Below are 18,240 nucleotides of genomic sequence, written 5' to 3'. Positions count from 1 at the left end.
TACAGAGGGATAATGTTCTTTTGCAACCTCTGGAGTTCCTTAGGTTCCAATTTCCGTCCATAGTTCAACAGCCAGCACTCCCCGCCGCCCCCCAAAACTCCCCTTAATCTCGCCATCTGTTAGGGCAATACTTCTTTCCCACAGCGCTAATGTGGTACAACATCTCATCGGCTGCTTCAGTGAAGGAGACCAAAATGACTAACCCTCTCACAGCAAAACGTGGGCGTGAATCCTTCCTCGCTCCTCGTTCCCGGCAAAGGGCACGCACAACAGCGAAAACAGCAGAGCAGAGCCCGATCGAAACTTCGAATGGTGGGCTGACTAGGAACCCTAAGAGCAAGACTGTGATTTGTCACATGAATATCCAGAGAACTTACATTGACCTAGTCTAGAAACGAGTCTGAGGTTTAGGCATTTTAACAATTATCTCGGAGACAAGCCGTAATTTCTTTCGAGTTCAGCAGCAATATCATCAGTAAGAAATCCGCACAAATCACGCACTGGGGAGAAAAGTATTAATTCTCATGATTTCTGTCTCAAGTGGTCTCGAGTGCTGAGAGGATCTCAGTGAGCAGGGCTGAGACCTGCACCGGCCGGGGAGGTGACTGACGCCTGTTTACATTTCTTTGCTGCCAAGCTGTAGCTCAGTCACAGGTCTTTGCTGTTGGGGACGAATTTGGACCAGCGCTTTGCTCCATTCAACCAGGAAAGGCAGTGGTCTGAAGTCGCGCCCGTATTCTCCTGTTCCAACACCTCAGAAAACGAGTTCAGAGACGCAGAGGCCTGGTGGACCTTTCCTTCCTCACCTCGCTGGCCCAGCCCTCTCTGTGAACAAGGATCCCAGGGATAGATGGTCACAGGCGGGACATACTGCTCAGAGATCGAATCCAAGAAAAGGGACCCGATGCCTCTTTCCTCCCACAGCTATGAAGACCACATCAGGGAGTAGGGACAAGGAGATACCCCAGCTTTGAAATTCCTGTGCCTCGAGACAAAGGCATCCAAGTCAGGACAATCCAGAATTGGTTCTCCTTGGGTTGGAAAGATTCTTGATTGGCCATCATTGAGAGAAGGATCCTATTTAGGTCCAATTTCTTAAAACAAACAAACAAACAAACAACCCCAGCTGTTTATTGACTGAGGAAGGTTGAGGTGAGCAGGACTCCTTTGTTTAGAGAACAGGTCTCGGCTTGCTAGAGAGCAGATGTCAAGGGAAATTTGGGGTCTAGAGAATCTGGCAGCGTTGGCCACCAGGCTCCCCGCCCTGAACCAATGCCCTCCACGGCCCTCACCTGTTCTTCAGGGCCCCTTTCTCTCCAGCTCCTCTCTCAGGGGCTGGGACCTCTGGCTTCCGAAGTGTCAGGCACCTAGAATCATGGGGGCCTTTTCCAAGGTATTTTTTCTTTCTTCCCTCCTTCCTTCCTTCTTTCCCACCTTCCTTCCTTCCTTCTTCCCTCCCTCTCTCCCTCTCCCTTTCTTTCTTTTTTAGATTTTATTCATTCCTCTGACAGAGAGCATAGTGGGGTGGGCAGCAGAGGGAGAGGGAGAAGCAGACTCCCCTCTGAGCAAGGGCCCATCCCAGCACTCGGGGGTCAGGACCTGAGTCCAAGGCAGATGCTTAAGGATAGAGCCCCCAGGAGCCCCTACACTGAGGTCCTCTTGAATTGCATATGCACTTACAGATTTGTACAGGGCGTTACCTTTCTCACTAGCTCTACATCACGAATAACCATTGCCTAAACTCATTCCTGGGTCTTAAAGGGTTAGGATTCAGTCCTCCTGACGAGGCCCTGGTTCACGCTGGAAGTCCTGTGATGCTTTCGATACGCAGCCATTTTGTTTCCCTGGATTAGAACACTATTTTAATCTTTCTTTTGTTACTTGGACTCTAAAGATCCAGTTTAAAAACCGCATCTGTGAGTAAAGAACTTTCTACCAATCCCTTTGGGCGGCCTTTGCTTTTGCCTTTACTAGAACTTGGCTCCTTTTTTCCTTTCCTGGAGCTGGAAAGAGAAAGAAGTTTCTTCTAGCTGATGCGTGCCTTATGTTCACTAAGTACTTAAAAATTTATTAACTACTCCTTTAGATAAATGACAGGTTTTTCCAGCTTTTGCTGTTTATATACCGCTCTTCATTACAAGGCTCAGAGATGGGAAAATCTTAGTTTATATGAGACTTAAATTCTTTTTTTTTTTTTTTTTTTTTTTTTTGAGACTTAAATTCTTAAAGTAGGTTTAAACTGAACGAAACCTAGTTTTTAGCCAGGGATACAATGTGGTATTTCTTTACATTAATATTTTCTCAGAAGTTTATATATATTATATATGTGTATATATATACAGATGTGTATACATATATATATATACACACACATATTATATTATTTATTTATTATGGTTGAGGGGGTCTCACTGAACAAACTGTAGATTTACCAAACTTCGGGATGAACCAAGGTCTGGGAACTGTGTTTTGAAGTGTGTGCATGTGTACATTTGAGATGGGGTAGTGAGATGGAGGGGAAGGGGGCTAAGTGAGGATTTGGGGTGATCTGAAGCATGGGGATGGCACTCCCAATCATCTTATCTTCTTCACAGACTGCTTTCCCCAACCCTGGGAGCGCATTTGCCACACGAGTTCTGCATCTGCAGCCCCTAGACATTCTGAAAGCATTCCAGGACCCTGGCAAGGACTTTCTCTGGAAGGCTGGGGAACGAGGGTAGCCAGGGGTGAGGGGTGCTGAAGCTGCTTTTATTTCGGTATCATGGAGGAGCCAGAGATATTGGATAGTCTCTGGAAAATAGCCCTCTGTGGATCTTCGGTTCTGGGATTGTTAAAAAATGAGCCATTCGCTTTCACTGGTTGTCAATGAGTAATTTCTTGTCCTGCTATCCAACGAGCCTTTAAAACGGTTGGTGTATATAACACAGTCTTACAGTAAATCATTGGATAATCACTGTGTCAAAGGGGAGCTGCACACACACGGGGTTGTCAGATTTAGACAGTTACATAATTAAAGAGGGAATTCAACACTTTTGGAAGCTGCATTTACTCACTCTTGAACCATTATGGAGCAAGTTAGCACATCTAGAACATTAATTTGCTAAATGGAACACATTGAAAGGGTTACTGTAGCCTTGCAACCATTGAAACATTGCAGATTATACTGAGAAAAATTGGAGACATTTTCTATTATGTTGTATGTTGAGATCTACTGGGAAAACCTGTATCAGTTTTTACTTGCTGCGATTGCTTCAAGTCCTATGAATAACACACAAATAACCCTATTTCCCTTTCTGTTTTCAAACCTGGACAGAATGAACTATATCTTAAAACCAGATTGCAGGAGAAAACTGGAGTAAGTCACGTATTAATAAAAGCATTGCCTTTGTAGCGCTCAGGTTAATGTTTGAAATGTACAGAGCCCACTTTGTTCAATCGCTTGCATATTTTGTTTGTTTGTTTGTTTTTACTGGCGTCTCTGGGAATACACATTCTGGTTAAAAATTCAAAGCAAAATTACTAAACAGTTAAACAAAATAGCAAACACAGAAATCAACCGTAGTGTTTCCCCATGATTTTAAGGGCTCTAATAAAATCTCTTAAAAATCATCCTCCAAGTCTTAAGTGTTTCCTTCCAGGAGCAAAGGAAGCAGAGAACAGATAGAGGGTCGGCAGAGGGGAGGTGGGTGGGAGGATGGCGGAGCCAGGTGATGGGGATGGAGGGGGGCACCCATCCTGATGAGAACTGGGTGGTGCATGGAAGTGTGGAATGACCCTCATGCATCTACGTGCATCTGAAACTAAGATCCCATGGTAGGCTGACTACGTGGAATGAAAAATAAAAACTTAAAAAAAAAAATGGAAGAAAAAGAAAAAAAGAAAATAAAGGGTGTGTGTGACACCTGGTACCATTTCTAGACATGTGTTTATAAAATGGGCTTTGTTTTGAATGCAGGAAGAGCATGGCACCGTGGTTTCTGGGTCTGAATGCTCAGGCTCGGATGTCAGCAGCCCATCCCAGGCAGGAAGACTGTCCCCATTGCGTGCTGTGGCAGATGCCTCTCCAGCGTCCCTGCCATCACAGGTTCCTGGGGTAACACATGTGAGGAGGGCACACCACAGCACAGACGTCAGGCTGTTTAGACAGGATTCGGTGTTAATGGGCACAGCTCATCTCCTCTAATTTGAAGTCGTTGAGTTTTCCAGACCACCTGCATTTTCCATGCACTAGTTGGGGTCCGTTGTCCACCCTCTCTTTACCTGGCCTGTCCTCCCTCCTTGAGATCCCACGTGGATACTTTCCCAGAGTCTCAGAACTGATGTCAGGGGGAGTCATGAGTTTGCCATGGGTGCAGAGCTGAGTTCATTATCTAGAAATGGTTCAGAAGCTCATTCTGAATTTGCTAAACTTGGGTGAGGGATGATAAAGCACTCGATTGAGAAGCTAAAGACCCATATGTACCTATATAAATGTGTAAAAGCAGAAGCTCGTTAATTTACTCTGTACATCTGAACAGAGCTCATGAAAGAGCACACAGCTCCACAAATATAAAGTTCTAAATGATGAATAGATAAGGATGGTGTGTGATGATGATAGAAAAGTTAATAGAAGATGACAGAAAGATTGCCACCAACCTGCTGGTGTATCTGTACGTATCAGTCAGGACTCAGAACATTTAAAAAAAAAAAAGGTGTCTTCTTTAACCAGACAGAAGAGCATCAGAATGCTATGCCCAAACAGTTTGCCTTTTCCGAGGGTGAGCAAGCAGAGAACTGTGAAATGCCATTTACTAGTCAATAATTTATTCTATTGCCCCATTCAATACACTGGATTTGCTTTTGTGTGCATTCAAGTGTGAGAGCTGTGGTTTCGCTTTGGGTCTAAATGTTTCAAATAATACACTTTTAGTAGGTGAGATCTTATTGACCACCCTGAAATTATTCTAGCTAAGGAATTGTAACATGTGATCATTGTTTTTAAATGGTGTGAATACCAGCATGAAATGGTCCCTAATACTAAGGGAAGGGAGTAACGAGGCTTATCACAGTGTCCTCACACATTAGCTAGTTGGACATCCTTTGCACTGCTTGACAAGTCAATGGAAGAGGAGATGTTGGACAGAAGGCTTATTCAATCAGTAACACAGAGTTATTCAGTCCATGAAACAGATCAGTCTACCTCTGAGATTTCAAAGCTGAGTTACAAACCATCTGGCAGTCTTCCTATCATCCCATCCAGTAGCACGTCCAAGAATATTGGCCACTTCTCTAACAAGTCACAATAGGGACATAATCATGACAAAGAACAAGGAGAGAAACAGCTGCTAAGGAGAAAATGCTATCTCTAGTTTTGAGATGAAGGTTCTTATACTTCAGAAACTATCTGTGTACCCTAAAAAATCACCCTATTTTATGGGTGACTGATAAGAATCTCAATTTGGGAACTGGGTTTTCTCTTCCTAGACTCATCCTTTCTGATTGTAGGTACAACAATATACCTCAAACGCACCTGCCTGGGACACGTTCTCTGTCTTTACTCCAAGCCAACTCCTTAAGACCAACATCTCAGAAGGCAGTGCCATCAAGACGAAGACGTTTTTCTCATTAACTATTTTACTAATACACCGACTGAGGAAGTCCTGATTGTACAAAGCCAACGAAACTTGAGTAAACATGTACTATCGATATCAGCAACAAAGAATACAAATTGTTAATATTTTCAGCATCGACTTTTGGTGCAGAGAAGTCCAAACTATCTGAGAAAGCGAGTGAGCAAAATTCATAGGGTACTCTTTCCATGAAGCCTGGGCAAGAGCCAGGGATGGGTTCTATCCGGCTCTTCTGTAGAAATAAACATTCACTTGTCTCCACTGTTGGTTTCGCTCTCTATTCCTTCGACCAAGAAATAGTTATTGGAAGAGTTCTGTAGCCCTGCAACATTCCAGGAGATGTGCGAGCCAAAAAGATAATTAGTTTGCATTTTAGAAAATGCTTTCACATTTTATTCTGTCTCACAGCAATACTGTGGCACATGACTGGTAAACTAAAGTTTGTACTGAGAAAAATTTAATAAAATTAAAACATACAAGGTAAGTCATTGAGCTAATTCTCTTCTTAAAATGTCTTCAGTAGGCAGCACAGTGACTGTACTTTTATCAGTAGGCAAATTTATTGATTCTGGGTCTTCTGCCAGCTGTTTCTGTCCTAGAGAGCTTTTAATCTCAAGGCTTTTAAGGCACTAGGCTAGGGAGAAAGCCGAACATGTACAAGTGGGAATTTGGGCTGAAAAGTTTAATTTCTCTTTGCGAAAGAGGAATTTGTGCAGAAAGCTGATTATAAAGCCTGCAGCAGCTCTAGGGACTGGGGTCACGAAAGTCACAGAAAACAGGTGTTTTTCAGTTGGGAATGGTGATTCCCGGCCCCCTCCACCCCCCTGCCCAATATCCTTGTGGTTTTCATAGAACTCTGACCATTGTCAAGCTTCCAGCATCCCTTTCTTTATAAAATCACCAAATATCATTCTCAAGTCGAACTTAGACACGCAGTATTACACAGATATGATGGGGAATGTGACAGATATTACTGGTATTCTGGGAGTGCGCCTGCTCACCAAGATGGCAAACACGGAATACATCTGACCAGGATTCAGATGCCCCTGCCGCTCACCCCCAGCACCTTCACCCAGTCCTGTGTCCAAGACAGGAGGTGGTGAGCAGAAATTCTCGTCAAGACTCTGATGGAGAGGGGGTTCAGTTTGCCCATCCATAGTTGCAAATCAATGCACACAGAATGTGCTTCTCTCTCTCAGCAGAGAGGGTGGCCTGAAAATGGCCTTCCCCGCCCTTCTGCGTGCTTACTTTTGAATGCGTTTTAGAGTTTCTGAAGCTTAGACAGAAGAGGGGTGCCCTTGCCCTTTCACAAGCAAAGTGTGAAAATGTATAGAAAGAAAAAAAAGATCACTTGTTATTTTGAGATGATGATTCTGAGTTACTTGGGTTAAGTGCCTTTTTTTGTTCTGTCTCATACTATAACACACTGTTTTGTCAAAATGCAAAAATGTTTCTTAGACATTTTTTTAGTCATGTCTTTTGCTGCAGACATCTAGAGAACATGTAATAAAAGCACATTATTTTTAAAAAAGCAATATTTCTGCTCATTTTATTATAAAAATGATTTTTCAAGCCCTGGTTTATTAAAACATTCTATTCTCAAATTATAACCCAAATGTCTGTATGAGTATATTTACATGCATAAATATACACAGCTTTATATTTAGAAAAATATTTGCATAGTGCGTTTGGCATTACTTGCCCTTACTTAACTTATTTAACTGTGACTTAATAGTTCTACTTTAAACATGATGTGTAATGACTTTATATTGGTGAAGATGTGATTGTGATGTATTTAAGTTAATCACAAATTTTATTCTTTAAAACAATGCTTGCCCCTTACAGTCACGAGACTGGCCTGCCAACTCTAACTCTACGTTCGCTGCTGTGATGAGTCTGAACTAAGTCTGGGGTTCTTGGAGAGTCTGTGAATGGAGAAATAGGTTTTCTTTGTGCACCACACTTTATAAAAAAGGTGGAAGTCCTAAATTTGTTTATACTAGTCCAGATCAACTCCAATGGAGTATATCCCTTTCTCTAATTTTCCAGACTCAATTAAAATGCATTCATAGGTCACAAATAAACCACTGTATCAGCTGCAAGAAGTTCATGTGTCAGCAGTCACCCACACGATAAACTTCTATGCAGTGTCAATTCCCGGGAACAAATAAGGACACATTCAAAAGTGGCCCACAGAGCAGAGCTTGAGTCCTAGACTGTACTAAAAACTTATTGCTCTATTTTTTCCTCCCTGCTTTTAACTAAACTGAAACCCTACCAATGCCACCATCATTTCCTAAAGGTCTTATTATCAGAGCAGCTATCCTGCCCAGTCTCATCTGATGGTAGCACTTTTCCTATACTCTTTTTTTTTTTTTTTTTTCCCTCTTTGGCAATATAGCCTGCTATCACTTTGAAAATGGTGCAAAGGAAGTGCTTTCCATTAACTTCCAATTTATTCCTTTCCTATTGCGATCCTAAAATGAGCAAAAGGAATGCTAAGAACAGAATTTTAATGTAATTCAATTGAAAAGGTTTGTTCCTCTGACAAAATCATGCTGCTGGGTAACATTCATTTTATTAAAAGGGAATCTGTCAAAAAAGAAAAGCAATTCAAGCTACAGGAGAACTCAGCTTTATGTATAAGATCCATTCCAGAAAGGTTATACGGAAAATATTTGTATATTGGATCGTTTTTTTTTCCTATTGACTTTTATTATAATTTTAGAGGTGTACTCCTACAAAAAATACTTCTGCTTCAGCATATCATTGTAAAAATCGCACCCAGGAACTCAATATTCATTTCAAGGACTATTTTGCATTTGTCAGCATGCCATCTCTGTACATCTAATTTCCCCTTATGGTTTGTGTGATGTTAGTGAAGTGAAGAGTAATCGAAAATGATTTTACATATGCGTTCACTGCAAAGTACATATCCCATAAAATATACAATGGCTGATTCTCATTTCATTCTGATTGACCTCGCAAAATGTGGCTGTTCAAATAGCACACCGCCTGGGCCGCCGCTCACATATTTAGTAGGGGAATATAGTGGCAGCATGAGCCTCGGACTTTTTCATGCACCTTCCACAGCAACCAGAACTTGCTGATTTGCATCTGGTGGAAAGGTCCTCTTGAGTGCAGTTTAGATTAGGTCTGTGTGAAGCAAAACATTAACCCTTAAGCCGAGGTACACTGACCATGAGGCCAATGACGCGGAAGCTTTTCAGAACTTCCCCATTGTATGGGTCCCTTCTTTTGTCTAATTTTGTCTTCTTTTTTGGAGAGCGAGGGATCCCCAAATTAGAGGGTCCCCCCGAACCTGGATCTCACCAGCCCTTTAGATTATATCGTTATTTTTAGACCACATGACTCTATCACAGCATTTTATAAGCAGAGCAGAATTTGGATATACTTACTCGAAAAACGTTGTCCATCCAGTCTCATCGCTCTTAGTGGCTAAAAGGCCACTATTGCCATGGTAAGTAAACAAAACTAATTCTAGTCCTTGAGCGGTCATGCTTTTCAGACATCCATTCGTTCCTATTGTCAACCATATCACTTGGTTATCTGGAGACACCACGCGTACTGGCATCCGATTCGGGTCCCGTCTAATTCTAAGAGTATTACCGCTGCTGTCTGTCACAGCAGTGATATCGTTATCATTGCTGTAGCTAAAATTGTACAGGTAATCGCCAGTGACTAAACTTACAGTATATTGGTGAGTGCCATTGATGTCAAAGATATAGAGTTCCTGGTCCGTTGGAGAGGCAACTTCGTAAAAGTTCATAGAGTTAAGGAAAGGCTTGTTCTTTGACACGGCCCGGATCCGAATGTTGCCCAGGTCCGCGATGTACAGGGTGCCATCCGGGGAGGCGGCCAGGGAGGACGGGGCACTGAGCTTGGCGTCTTTGGCGTAGCCATCTCCGCTCTGGTAACAGTCACAGTTGGCGTCATTTTTGCAGTCACACTCCGAAGGTATCCCCGCCACCAGTGAGATCTCCCCGTCCGTGGTGACCTGCCTTATCCGGTTAATTTTCTTTTCGTCGGTCTCGGTGATGTACAGGACCCCGCTGTAGGACACGGCGATGGCGGTGGCAGATTCCAGGGTCGTCTGGACCGCGTGCTTCCCCACGGAATATTCCACCCCTGGCACCTGGCAGTGCATGGGCCGTCCAGCAGCGATGCGCACTTGGCGGTTCTCCGTGATTTGCAGGACGACGTTATTATCCAGGACATAAATAGAGTTATCCATGGGGTTAATGGCGAGGTCAGTGGGCCACTCCAGACGCACCTTCGGAGAAAAGAAATGGCCCGGTTAGTTAGTTTCTGTGCCACAGTTAATTTGCCGGAAGAGTGAATTAGACCGTTTAAGGAAATTACCCTTAATTTGATAAACTGTTTTAACATTGTTCCCTGGAATAGCTACTGTAAAGTAAACTTAAAAATTTCGAGGGGAGGGACGCCTGGGTGGCTCAGTTGGTTAGGCAGCTGCCTTCGGCTCAGGTCATGATCCCAGCGTCCTGGGATCGAGTCCCACATCGGGCTCCTTGTTCTGTGGGGAGCCTGCTTCTCCCTCTGCCTCTGCCTGCCACTCTGTCTGCCTGTGCTCGCTCTCTCTCTCTCTCTCTGACAAATAAATAAATAAAAAATCTTAAAAAAAAAAAAATTTCGAGGGGAGACAAATGCAGGAAATAAGTTTTAGTTAAAAATGCAACTCATGGAAGACTTGCAAGTTACAGCCAAAAAGCAACCTCTAAGCAGTGAGTTAATAGGTTTCAATGAGATATGAACACGTATGTTCCTTCGGCCGTAATAAGCACCAGACGTCGAGGCTTTCTAGGTTACGAATACATTAGTGTTCTATTGTGTTTTCAATCAGGCCAACAGGAAAGTCCCTCATTCTAAATACAAGTCCCTTGGGACTAATCATAGTGGGTTCTTTCTACTGCTTAAAGAGCTCGTGCAATCAAAAGATTAGAGATTTAAGCTGTTTTGTTCTTTCTGGAATATCTGCCTGCTGCTACTTTACTGGTATTTTATTTCGAATGCTTTAGCATTTCTTCATGCTAATTGTTCTGTAATCTCATTGAATTCATTAAATGCAGAATCATAGAAGAAAATAACTTTTTAGCAGCTCCTGAGATACATTTAAACGGAACAGCTCTAATACGAATGCCACCCACGGTATATATGCAGTTTATTATGGGGCCATCCCAGACTACTGACTTAGTCAACCGAGACGCCTAGAAGGGAAACAAACAATGCAGCTTAAGATTTTAGCTACCTGGCTGATGTGCATGCTGGTGTCACAAGTCAAAGGTCTCGCTGAAGTCAGATCGTTGGAGCCCAGGAGAGTTGATATGATCCCATTTTGATCAACTTTTCTGATCATGGTTCCGTCAACAAAGTAGATCAATCCATTCTTATCAATCGCCATTCCTTTTCCAAGAGAAGTAAGCGTGACCAATTTTTTCCAAACAGGATGCATTTTTTGGGCTCATGATTAAATTCAACGTTCAACCCCAGGGATAATATAGGTGATAGGTCAGATTGTTGATTGCAAATACATTAGGAAAAACCCAACAGAGGCATTTGTAACACACATCTACGTAAAATGTAGTAAGGAAATAACCGAAAGTTGTAAGAATCTCTACTTGGTGTATGAATCATATAGGTGCTCCCTGTATCTTAAATATAAAATTGTAACTTCTGTATAATGTTGTTGTCTATCAATTATAGAAACAGGTCAAATTCTCTTACTCTGAACTTAGAATAACTGTATTCTAACAAAAATAGATCTGAGCCAAGGTTAGTGTTTCATTGACCTTGTTACAATGAAATTTGCTATTATGAATAATTCAGTACAACAAATGCTTTTTTCCAGTCCTTATTCACATAACAGTTGCCAGCTATAATGAAAAAAAAAAAAAAAGCCCCAAACCAAAAAACATTGTAATGAATGGCATAATACATGAGCAAGAAGGAGTCAGTCCCAACTGGTTTAAAAGCTAGAAACCTTTATCACATAGAATTTTAGCCCTTGTTACCTCCAGAAATTCCTCACAGCAAGCATTTTTTCCCATGGCATAGAAACAAAAGTTTAATAGCTCTGAACTGGGTGAGGACTAATAGCGTTGCTTAGTGATGGTTTTTAAAGAGGTCTGGGACTCATTCATGACAAAGAGATTCCAGGACAATGAAAGAATCTGGACACTTCCTTGAAGTTTAACAGGATGTGACCTGAATAATATGGACTCGTTGCTTTCCTCTTTGGAAATGTGAAAAAAAAAATGGAATGATAAAAAAATGCCACGAACCCAATATTTACTGTAAAATCCAACTTAGGATTCTAGCAGTTTCACACTACATGGCTTTTCAAAACACTGGATGTGAAACTGCTTTCTAGAACACAGTTGAGTGTAAACAGACTCAGCATTAAACACAATCAGGCACTAACTGGGTTTTCTGTATTTTTTTTTTTTTAATAAAAATAAATCTTCAAATTGGTAAATGCCAGTACCTTTGGGACTCATGAGGGTTGCTTCAATGGCCTTCCCCCCATCTCCACATCTGGCTTCATCAAACGGAAGGCACTGCTCCCCTGTCCCAGCGACGACTTCAGCATTTTTAGTCAAATCTTTTGTACCCGTAAGTGACTTTGGGCGATAAATTCTGCGGGTGTTAGTGTCAGAAACATACAAATCTCCTGTGACTGGATCAGTTGCAAGGTAGTATCTGTGAGCTGGGTTGCTGCTGTTAAAAAAAAGAAAAGGATCATACGTAAACATCACAAGACAGTTACCCCTAACACACAGGGGAGAATTAAGAGCAAAACAAAACTGATCTTGAGAAACTGATTATAAACCGTTAATAAAGACTGGAAAATGAACAGCATATTTAATAATGACTTCAAAGAATGACTGAGAAGAGTTGGAAGCGAGCTCTGATAGGACTCTCTTCCTCCCTTGCCTGTTGCGGAGGATTTAATTATTAAATTTATTAGAGCGGCCATCTTGAAAACAATTCCCTTTGGAAGGCAAGATGCTTTTAGCCTAAAATGGAGAGAGAAGTAAGTTCCCTAAACCCTTGTGGTTCAATGAAAAGCCATTAATAAAGTGCCCTCGAGTGACAGACATAAAGTTGATTCCATAGGAAGGGTGCCTCTGTCCAACTCCAGTGAAGGAGAATGTACCACTGATTTCCCTCACTCCTCAGGACAGGGAGGTCTCCTGTTTTGCTACAAATCCAAATCCCACGGACACCTGCCCCTGACAAAATGTAGAGTAGTGTCTGTCCCGGTCGCTCTATCGTCATCCAGAACGGCAATCTGATGCAGTTACATTTGTCTTGAAGTAGGGGGTGAAATACTAAAATAAGGTCACTCATGTGGAGGGGGCTGTCTCAGTTGGGGGCCTCGTGCTGTGAGCCAGAATGGTGAACCCATCAGTTCTACTTTTAAAGTTGTAAATGAAGCTGCTCTGAGACCTGTCTGTGAATTTGGTGAGATGTAGGCATTTGTTCACAAAACACAACGCCTCAATTTTATACATACCAAGTAAGGCAACTGTGAACTATCTTATGTCCCCCTGCCTGTAAAGAGTGGTAAGACGGACATCATCAAGGAATGGGCGAATTATGACACTTAGTTGGATTAGAAAGTTAATCTCTTGATAAACACACAATACCACATTCTTAGGATTAACGTAATTTTGTACATGGTGCAAATAATGCCTTCTGGAAAAAAATTCTAAAAAGAGTTTAAATAATTTGGTGTCCCCATAAAGACGTCAACAGATAAGAATCCAACAGATTCCACATTATCTTGACGATAAACTTGATTTTACTAACTCACTCTTTCTCTTACTCTCTCTACACACGTGTGCACGTGCGCGCGCACACACACACACTTTTCTTGTTTCCATTTATTTTATATGTGAATATCTAAAAGATGTAGTAAAAGTTGAATTATATGAAAGTGTTGATTCTAAATAATGATGTAGTAGTCTTTTCATTACTATTAGGGTCTAATGAGACAATTCCCACTACTTAATGCCCTTCCTCTTAAGTGGTGAATACATGTACTTTGGGGCCCCTGTGAGAGAGTCTGCTGTTAAAATAGCAAGTTCTAGGTTTCACGAGTGGGCCTCACATTGGTGGGCGCCCAGCTGGATGGTCACATGTGGAATCTGCATGGACTCTTCTGGAAATCCGAAAAGGCCTATGGCTATGATGTGGATTTACAGGGAAACACTGAGACACACACAGCCTTGAATACCTTCAGGGCTCGAGTCTCCTTTCTACTCTTCAATATTTTTTGGTGACAAGAGACATATTTGAGCTAGAAGTCTTGAGTGGGGGAACATGTATGAGAGGGTGAACAGTGAAACAAAGGACTCAAAGAGATACAAGTCATCTGAGGTAAAACCATTTCAGACCTATGGGTTTTACCAAATGATCTCCTTGCCGTGGTAAGTGTTATTATGTCACTTTTCTAAACTGATGCCTGAAATTTTAAGGGCACAGAAATGTTGGGTTCCGTAATGTGGTAGATTGTTACTTGGTAATGAAGCGAAAAGCTACAACATATCAATATAACCTTCAGGGCAACTTTAAGAGGTTATTTTCCCCCTACAAACAGCCCGATATGGACAGACCTGGTCTTTCCGATCTATGGTTGGTGACAGGGTTGCGACTCATTCAAACTGGGTCTATTTTGAGAGACGTGACACTGGAGAGACTTCTCTAGTCTCTTCTTATCTCCCCAATTATATAGTAATTATAAATAGTCAGAGAGCTGGTTATGAAAACACACATGCACGCACACACACACACACACACATACTTCGTTTCCTTGCTGGTGGTGCATCTATGAGCATGACCTCTGGACCAGACTGTCAGGGTCTGAATCCCAGCTTCATCACTCACTAACGGTGTGATAATAACAATAATACACATATCATGGGATGCTGACAGGGTGACAGAAGCTAATACAGATACGATGCTTAGAACAGTATCTAGTACATAATACATACTTAGTGAGCGTTAGCTATTCTGCACACTTGGTTCTGTCCTGCCCCCTCTCACACCGCCGTCTTTTGCCTTGTAACTCTCTATGGTAGAGAAGTGCGAGAAAGACTGTTAACTGCTTCCACCATGACAGGCTTTCTGAAAATGTTCCTAGGGAGAAAATGACTATCTAAACTTGGAGATGTTCACATTTGTTTCCTTGGTCCTGCTGTTATGCTTATAAGATCCTAAACTATTAAAACAACGCAGACCTCTTCTTTAAACACCCACTTGGAATTGCTTCTAGAGTAATGATGATAAAGGTAAATGAATAATGCAACCCAATGTAAATTCAGTTGGAGTTAGGTATTCATATGAAATACCTTTATAAAGCCACAAGGTCACTTTCAAGAAAATAGTATCAAGAAGTCTTTCTTTCTTTCACACGTACAAAGGGTGGAAATGTACCATCTTCAGGAGAGCAAGCTGGGGTCTCTTTTTTCCCAGTGTTGAAGTAATATCATCAATCGTTCCTCTGAATTTTCAAAGCCAGATGACTTGGTCTCCAAATGCATATGGTTTGGCTCAAGGACAAAGACCTTGTTTGGGGTACTCTGAGAATATTGAGTAATTTTTCAAGTGGAGGGTAATATGCCGAATTACTCATTTGAATGACATCTAAGCCTGGGATAGGGGGACTTAATCATGAAGTCCTTTTCACCCTCTTTACAAATCTTTTCTAAAATATCTGTTGAAAGGCTATTTGTGGAAAAATCCTTCAAGAGCAACTTCTAGGAGACAGTTTCAAAAATAAAGAATATTAATTCAATTTTCCAATCCAAAGACGTACAAAAACAACCCAAAACTCATGATCTTCCCATCTATTTAACCCACTTATAAACTGTGCAGAACTGTACAAAATGAAAAGGGAAAGGATTCTCCCTTGCCCCTTCTTATCTCTAATATTCCTTGATAAGAAAGCATATATCGTTTTATATTTTTTATTATGCTATAAATAGGTACCTATTTATAGACACATACGTACTTTTGCACAAAAGCTGTTCTGCACCTTGCCTTTTTTATTTGATAGTGTACATGGGAGAATTTTAATACCGAGCTGTTCTAACTATATACATCATGGCTTTACAACAAAGGAGAATAAAAACTTCAGGACCCTGATGAAGAATGATGTAAAGAAAGGGGTAACTGGGTGGCTCAGTTGGTTAAGCATCTGACTCTTAATTTCAGCTCAGGTCATGATCTAAGGGTTGTGAGATCGAGCCCAGCATGTAGCTCTGTGATCAGCAGGGAGTCTGCTTGAGATTCTCTCTCTCCCTCTCCCTCTGCCCCTCCTGCCATAGGCTTGTGTGCACTCTCTCCCAAAGAAATAAAATCTTAAAGAATGGTATAAAAAAATTACACGTGATTTTTCATGACGTGCCTCATTTTGAGAGTAAAACAGCAGATTTTTGAGGTGGCTGCTTGAGCTATAGGACATGAGTCCAAAAAAACCCGGACATTCAAGTCCTAAGATTTGCTTTTACTGACGTCATTTTTATTCCAGTGGGATAGTAATAAGAGAATGTCCAAAGTGGGGCTTATATTTGCCATTTCCCGTCCTGAAGCATCTCCTTCTTTGAAGACGCAGGAATGTCTCCATCAAGCAACATACGTCTGCCAAATGAAAGCTCTAATTTTGCACACAACTCCATTGTCCAGAATAACAAATGTGGAGGAGTATGCGGTCTTGGAAAAGAGTTTACCTCTGGAAATATCCCTCCACAGAATGGTGGGGAATGAGAACTGGATGAGTTCTCTGCCATGCAGCCTAGCGTGGCGGGTGACAGCTGCTTCTGAGAGTCCAGCTCTTTCTAAATGGAAAGAGGGATCAGTACCAAAGCACTAAAGTGGGGGGTGGTGAGCTTGGGAACTTTCAGCTGACTGCACGTAGAGAAGCTCTGACAATATATGGGATGGATCTGGGGTTCAAGGACACCCAAAATAAGCAGAGCTTTCTGATAGCGGACTAGTACTTGCGCTCTGGCTTCCTGAAAAGCCAAAGCCCTTGAGAGGCTGGTGTGTGAGCACAAATCAATGGTGAGTTCTCAGGTCAGTTATAGGTCTCTTGTGGAAGACGGGAGGCTACAGTGACCGAGGGCTGGAGTGTAGGGATGTACAACATGGATGGTTTGTGGGAGTCTCTGCTCACCAGGAGAAGCACCACGGTCTTCTTGTACAACTGATTGAGATTTTCATTTCAGAGAGGCTCAGGATAACATTAAGGTTTTGACTAACGGCAGCAAAATCAAAGCAAGTTAAAAACCTTTAGTACCCTGTTCCTCAGAAGACTGACCCTGCCCTGCCTAGATGACTGTGATTCCCAAGCGAACTCCATGGACACAGATCCAGCTATAAACACAGACTAGATGAGCTTACTCATTCTGTCATCATTCAGCCGTCGTAGACTAGAGAGATATTAGCAAAGAACAAGCTATAGAAGAGATGTCATTAGCACTTTCATCTTTTTATTGGAAATTGGGCCAGAGCCCTTAGAACACAGAAAAGCGTAAATTATATTTATGGATAACAATAAAATGCCTCTTTTCTGGTGACTGAAACTTTTTATACTTGCAAGCAGGGCTTTGGGATGTGGTATTTCTGTGTCTGTTTGATTTTTAAATATGAAGTCAATAAGAAGTGCTGAATCAAGCTTTTATAATCTTGTATTTAAACTTTAATCGATTCAAGTTCACAGACCTGTGATTGGCATTTTCTTTGGTCTCTTAATTGGTAATATAAAATTCACAAAGTTGATTTTTAGTCTCACATATTTTATTGCCTCTTAACTGGCATTACTTAATTAATTTAAGTTCCTTTATTTTGGAATTTTAGAGAATTGGAACAGAGATGAGCTAAAATTTATTACCTACAAAAGGAGTTTGTTAGCAAACTCATCCTATAAACCTATAGGGGAGATGTTTAGCATAGCTAAGAGATCTTAAAAATTTTAAGGATTTCAGAAGCTTCCTTTTATGTAAAAAATTTTGTGTGTTGATTGATTAGTATTTATATCCGTTCATTCAAGTATAGCTTGAGACTTTTATTTGATATAATATCCTGGCAGTGCTTATTATATTTGGTATGACCGAATACTCTGGATTTTAAAATAAAAAGACTATGTGTTTTTATATTTATTTTGTTATTTAATATTTTCATTTATTATGTCCCCCATTAGTCTAGTTAATGAGACTCTTTAATAGTATACAAAACTAGTAAATGACCAGAATCATGCATTTTTATATATTACTTAATCATTAACTGCCTACACTGTTCATTTTTGTATATTTAGATGTATTTTCAATATCTTTTTCCTCCTATCATCTGTTCCTAAGCCCCTCATGACTTTGATGCTAGCCAGCACAGTGGGGATAAAGAGAAAGCCAACAGGATCCTATCAACTACGATGAGGAAGAGAACATAGGCAAATAGGAAGAAGCACCTGGAAAGAATTTTATTTTTTTAAGCAAAATAGAGAAGCTTAAATTATTTAAGCAAAATAGTGAAGTCTGTTTTGATTAATTAGTTATTGAGCAAATGGAATCCCTATTTTTGTCCTCTCTTT

General features: G+C 41.2%; 1 protein-coding gene across 1 annotated transcript in view; it reads right to left on the bottom strand.

Annotated features, from left to right (window-relative positions):
• The window catches only part of LOC111144452 (teneurin transmembrane protein 3), a 494,164-nt gene that overhangs the window by 24,459 nt on the left and 451,465 nt on the right, over positions 1-18,240 (bottom strand). The window contains exons 20-22 of the mRNA XM_022498770.1: positions 12,133-12,365; positions 10,897-11,051; positions 9,029-9,903 (exon numbers count right to left, since the gene is read on the bottom strand). Coding sequence (XP_022354478.1) covers positions 9,029-9,903; positions 10,897-11,051; positions 12,133-12,365 — 1,263 coding nt within the window. The remainder of the gene's footprint in view (positions 1-9,028; positions 9,904-10,896; positions 11,052-12,132; positions 12,366-18,240) is intronic.

This window comes from Enhydra lutris, unplaced genomic scaffold (genome assembly GCF_002288905.1).
Source record: "Enhydra lutris kenyoni isolate GAN:26980312 unplaced genomic scaffold, ASM228890v2 scaffoldscaffold11, whole genome shotgun sequence".
In the NCBI taxonomy this organism is placed as follows: Eukaryota; Metazoa; Chordata; class Mammalia; order Carnivora; family Mustelidae; genus Enhydra; species Enhydra lutris.
Note: the sequence above shows the minus strand (reverse complement) of the source record. Positions and strands in the feature narration are given on the sequence as shown.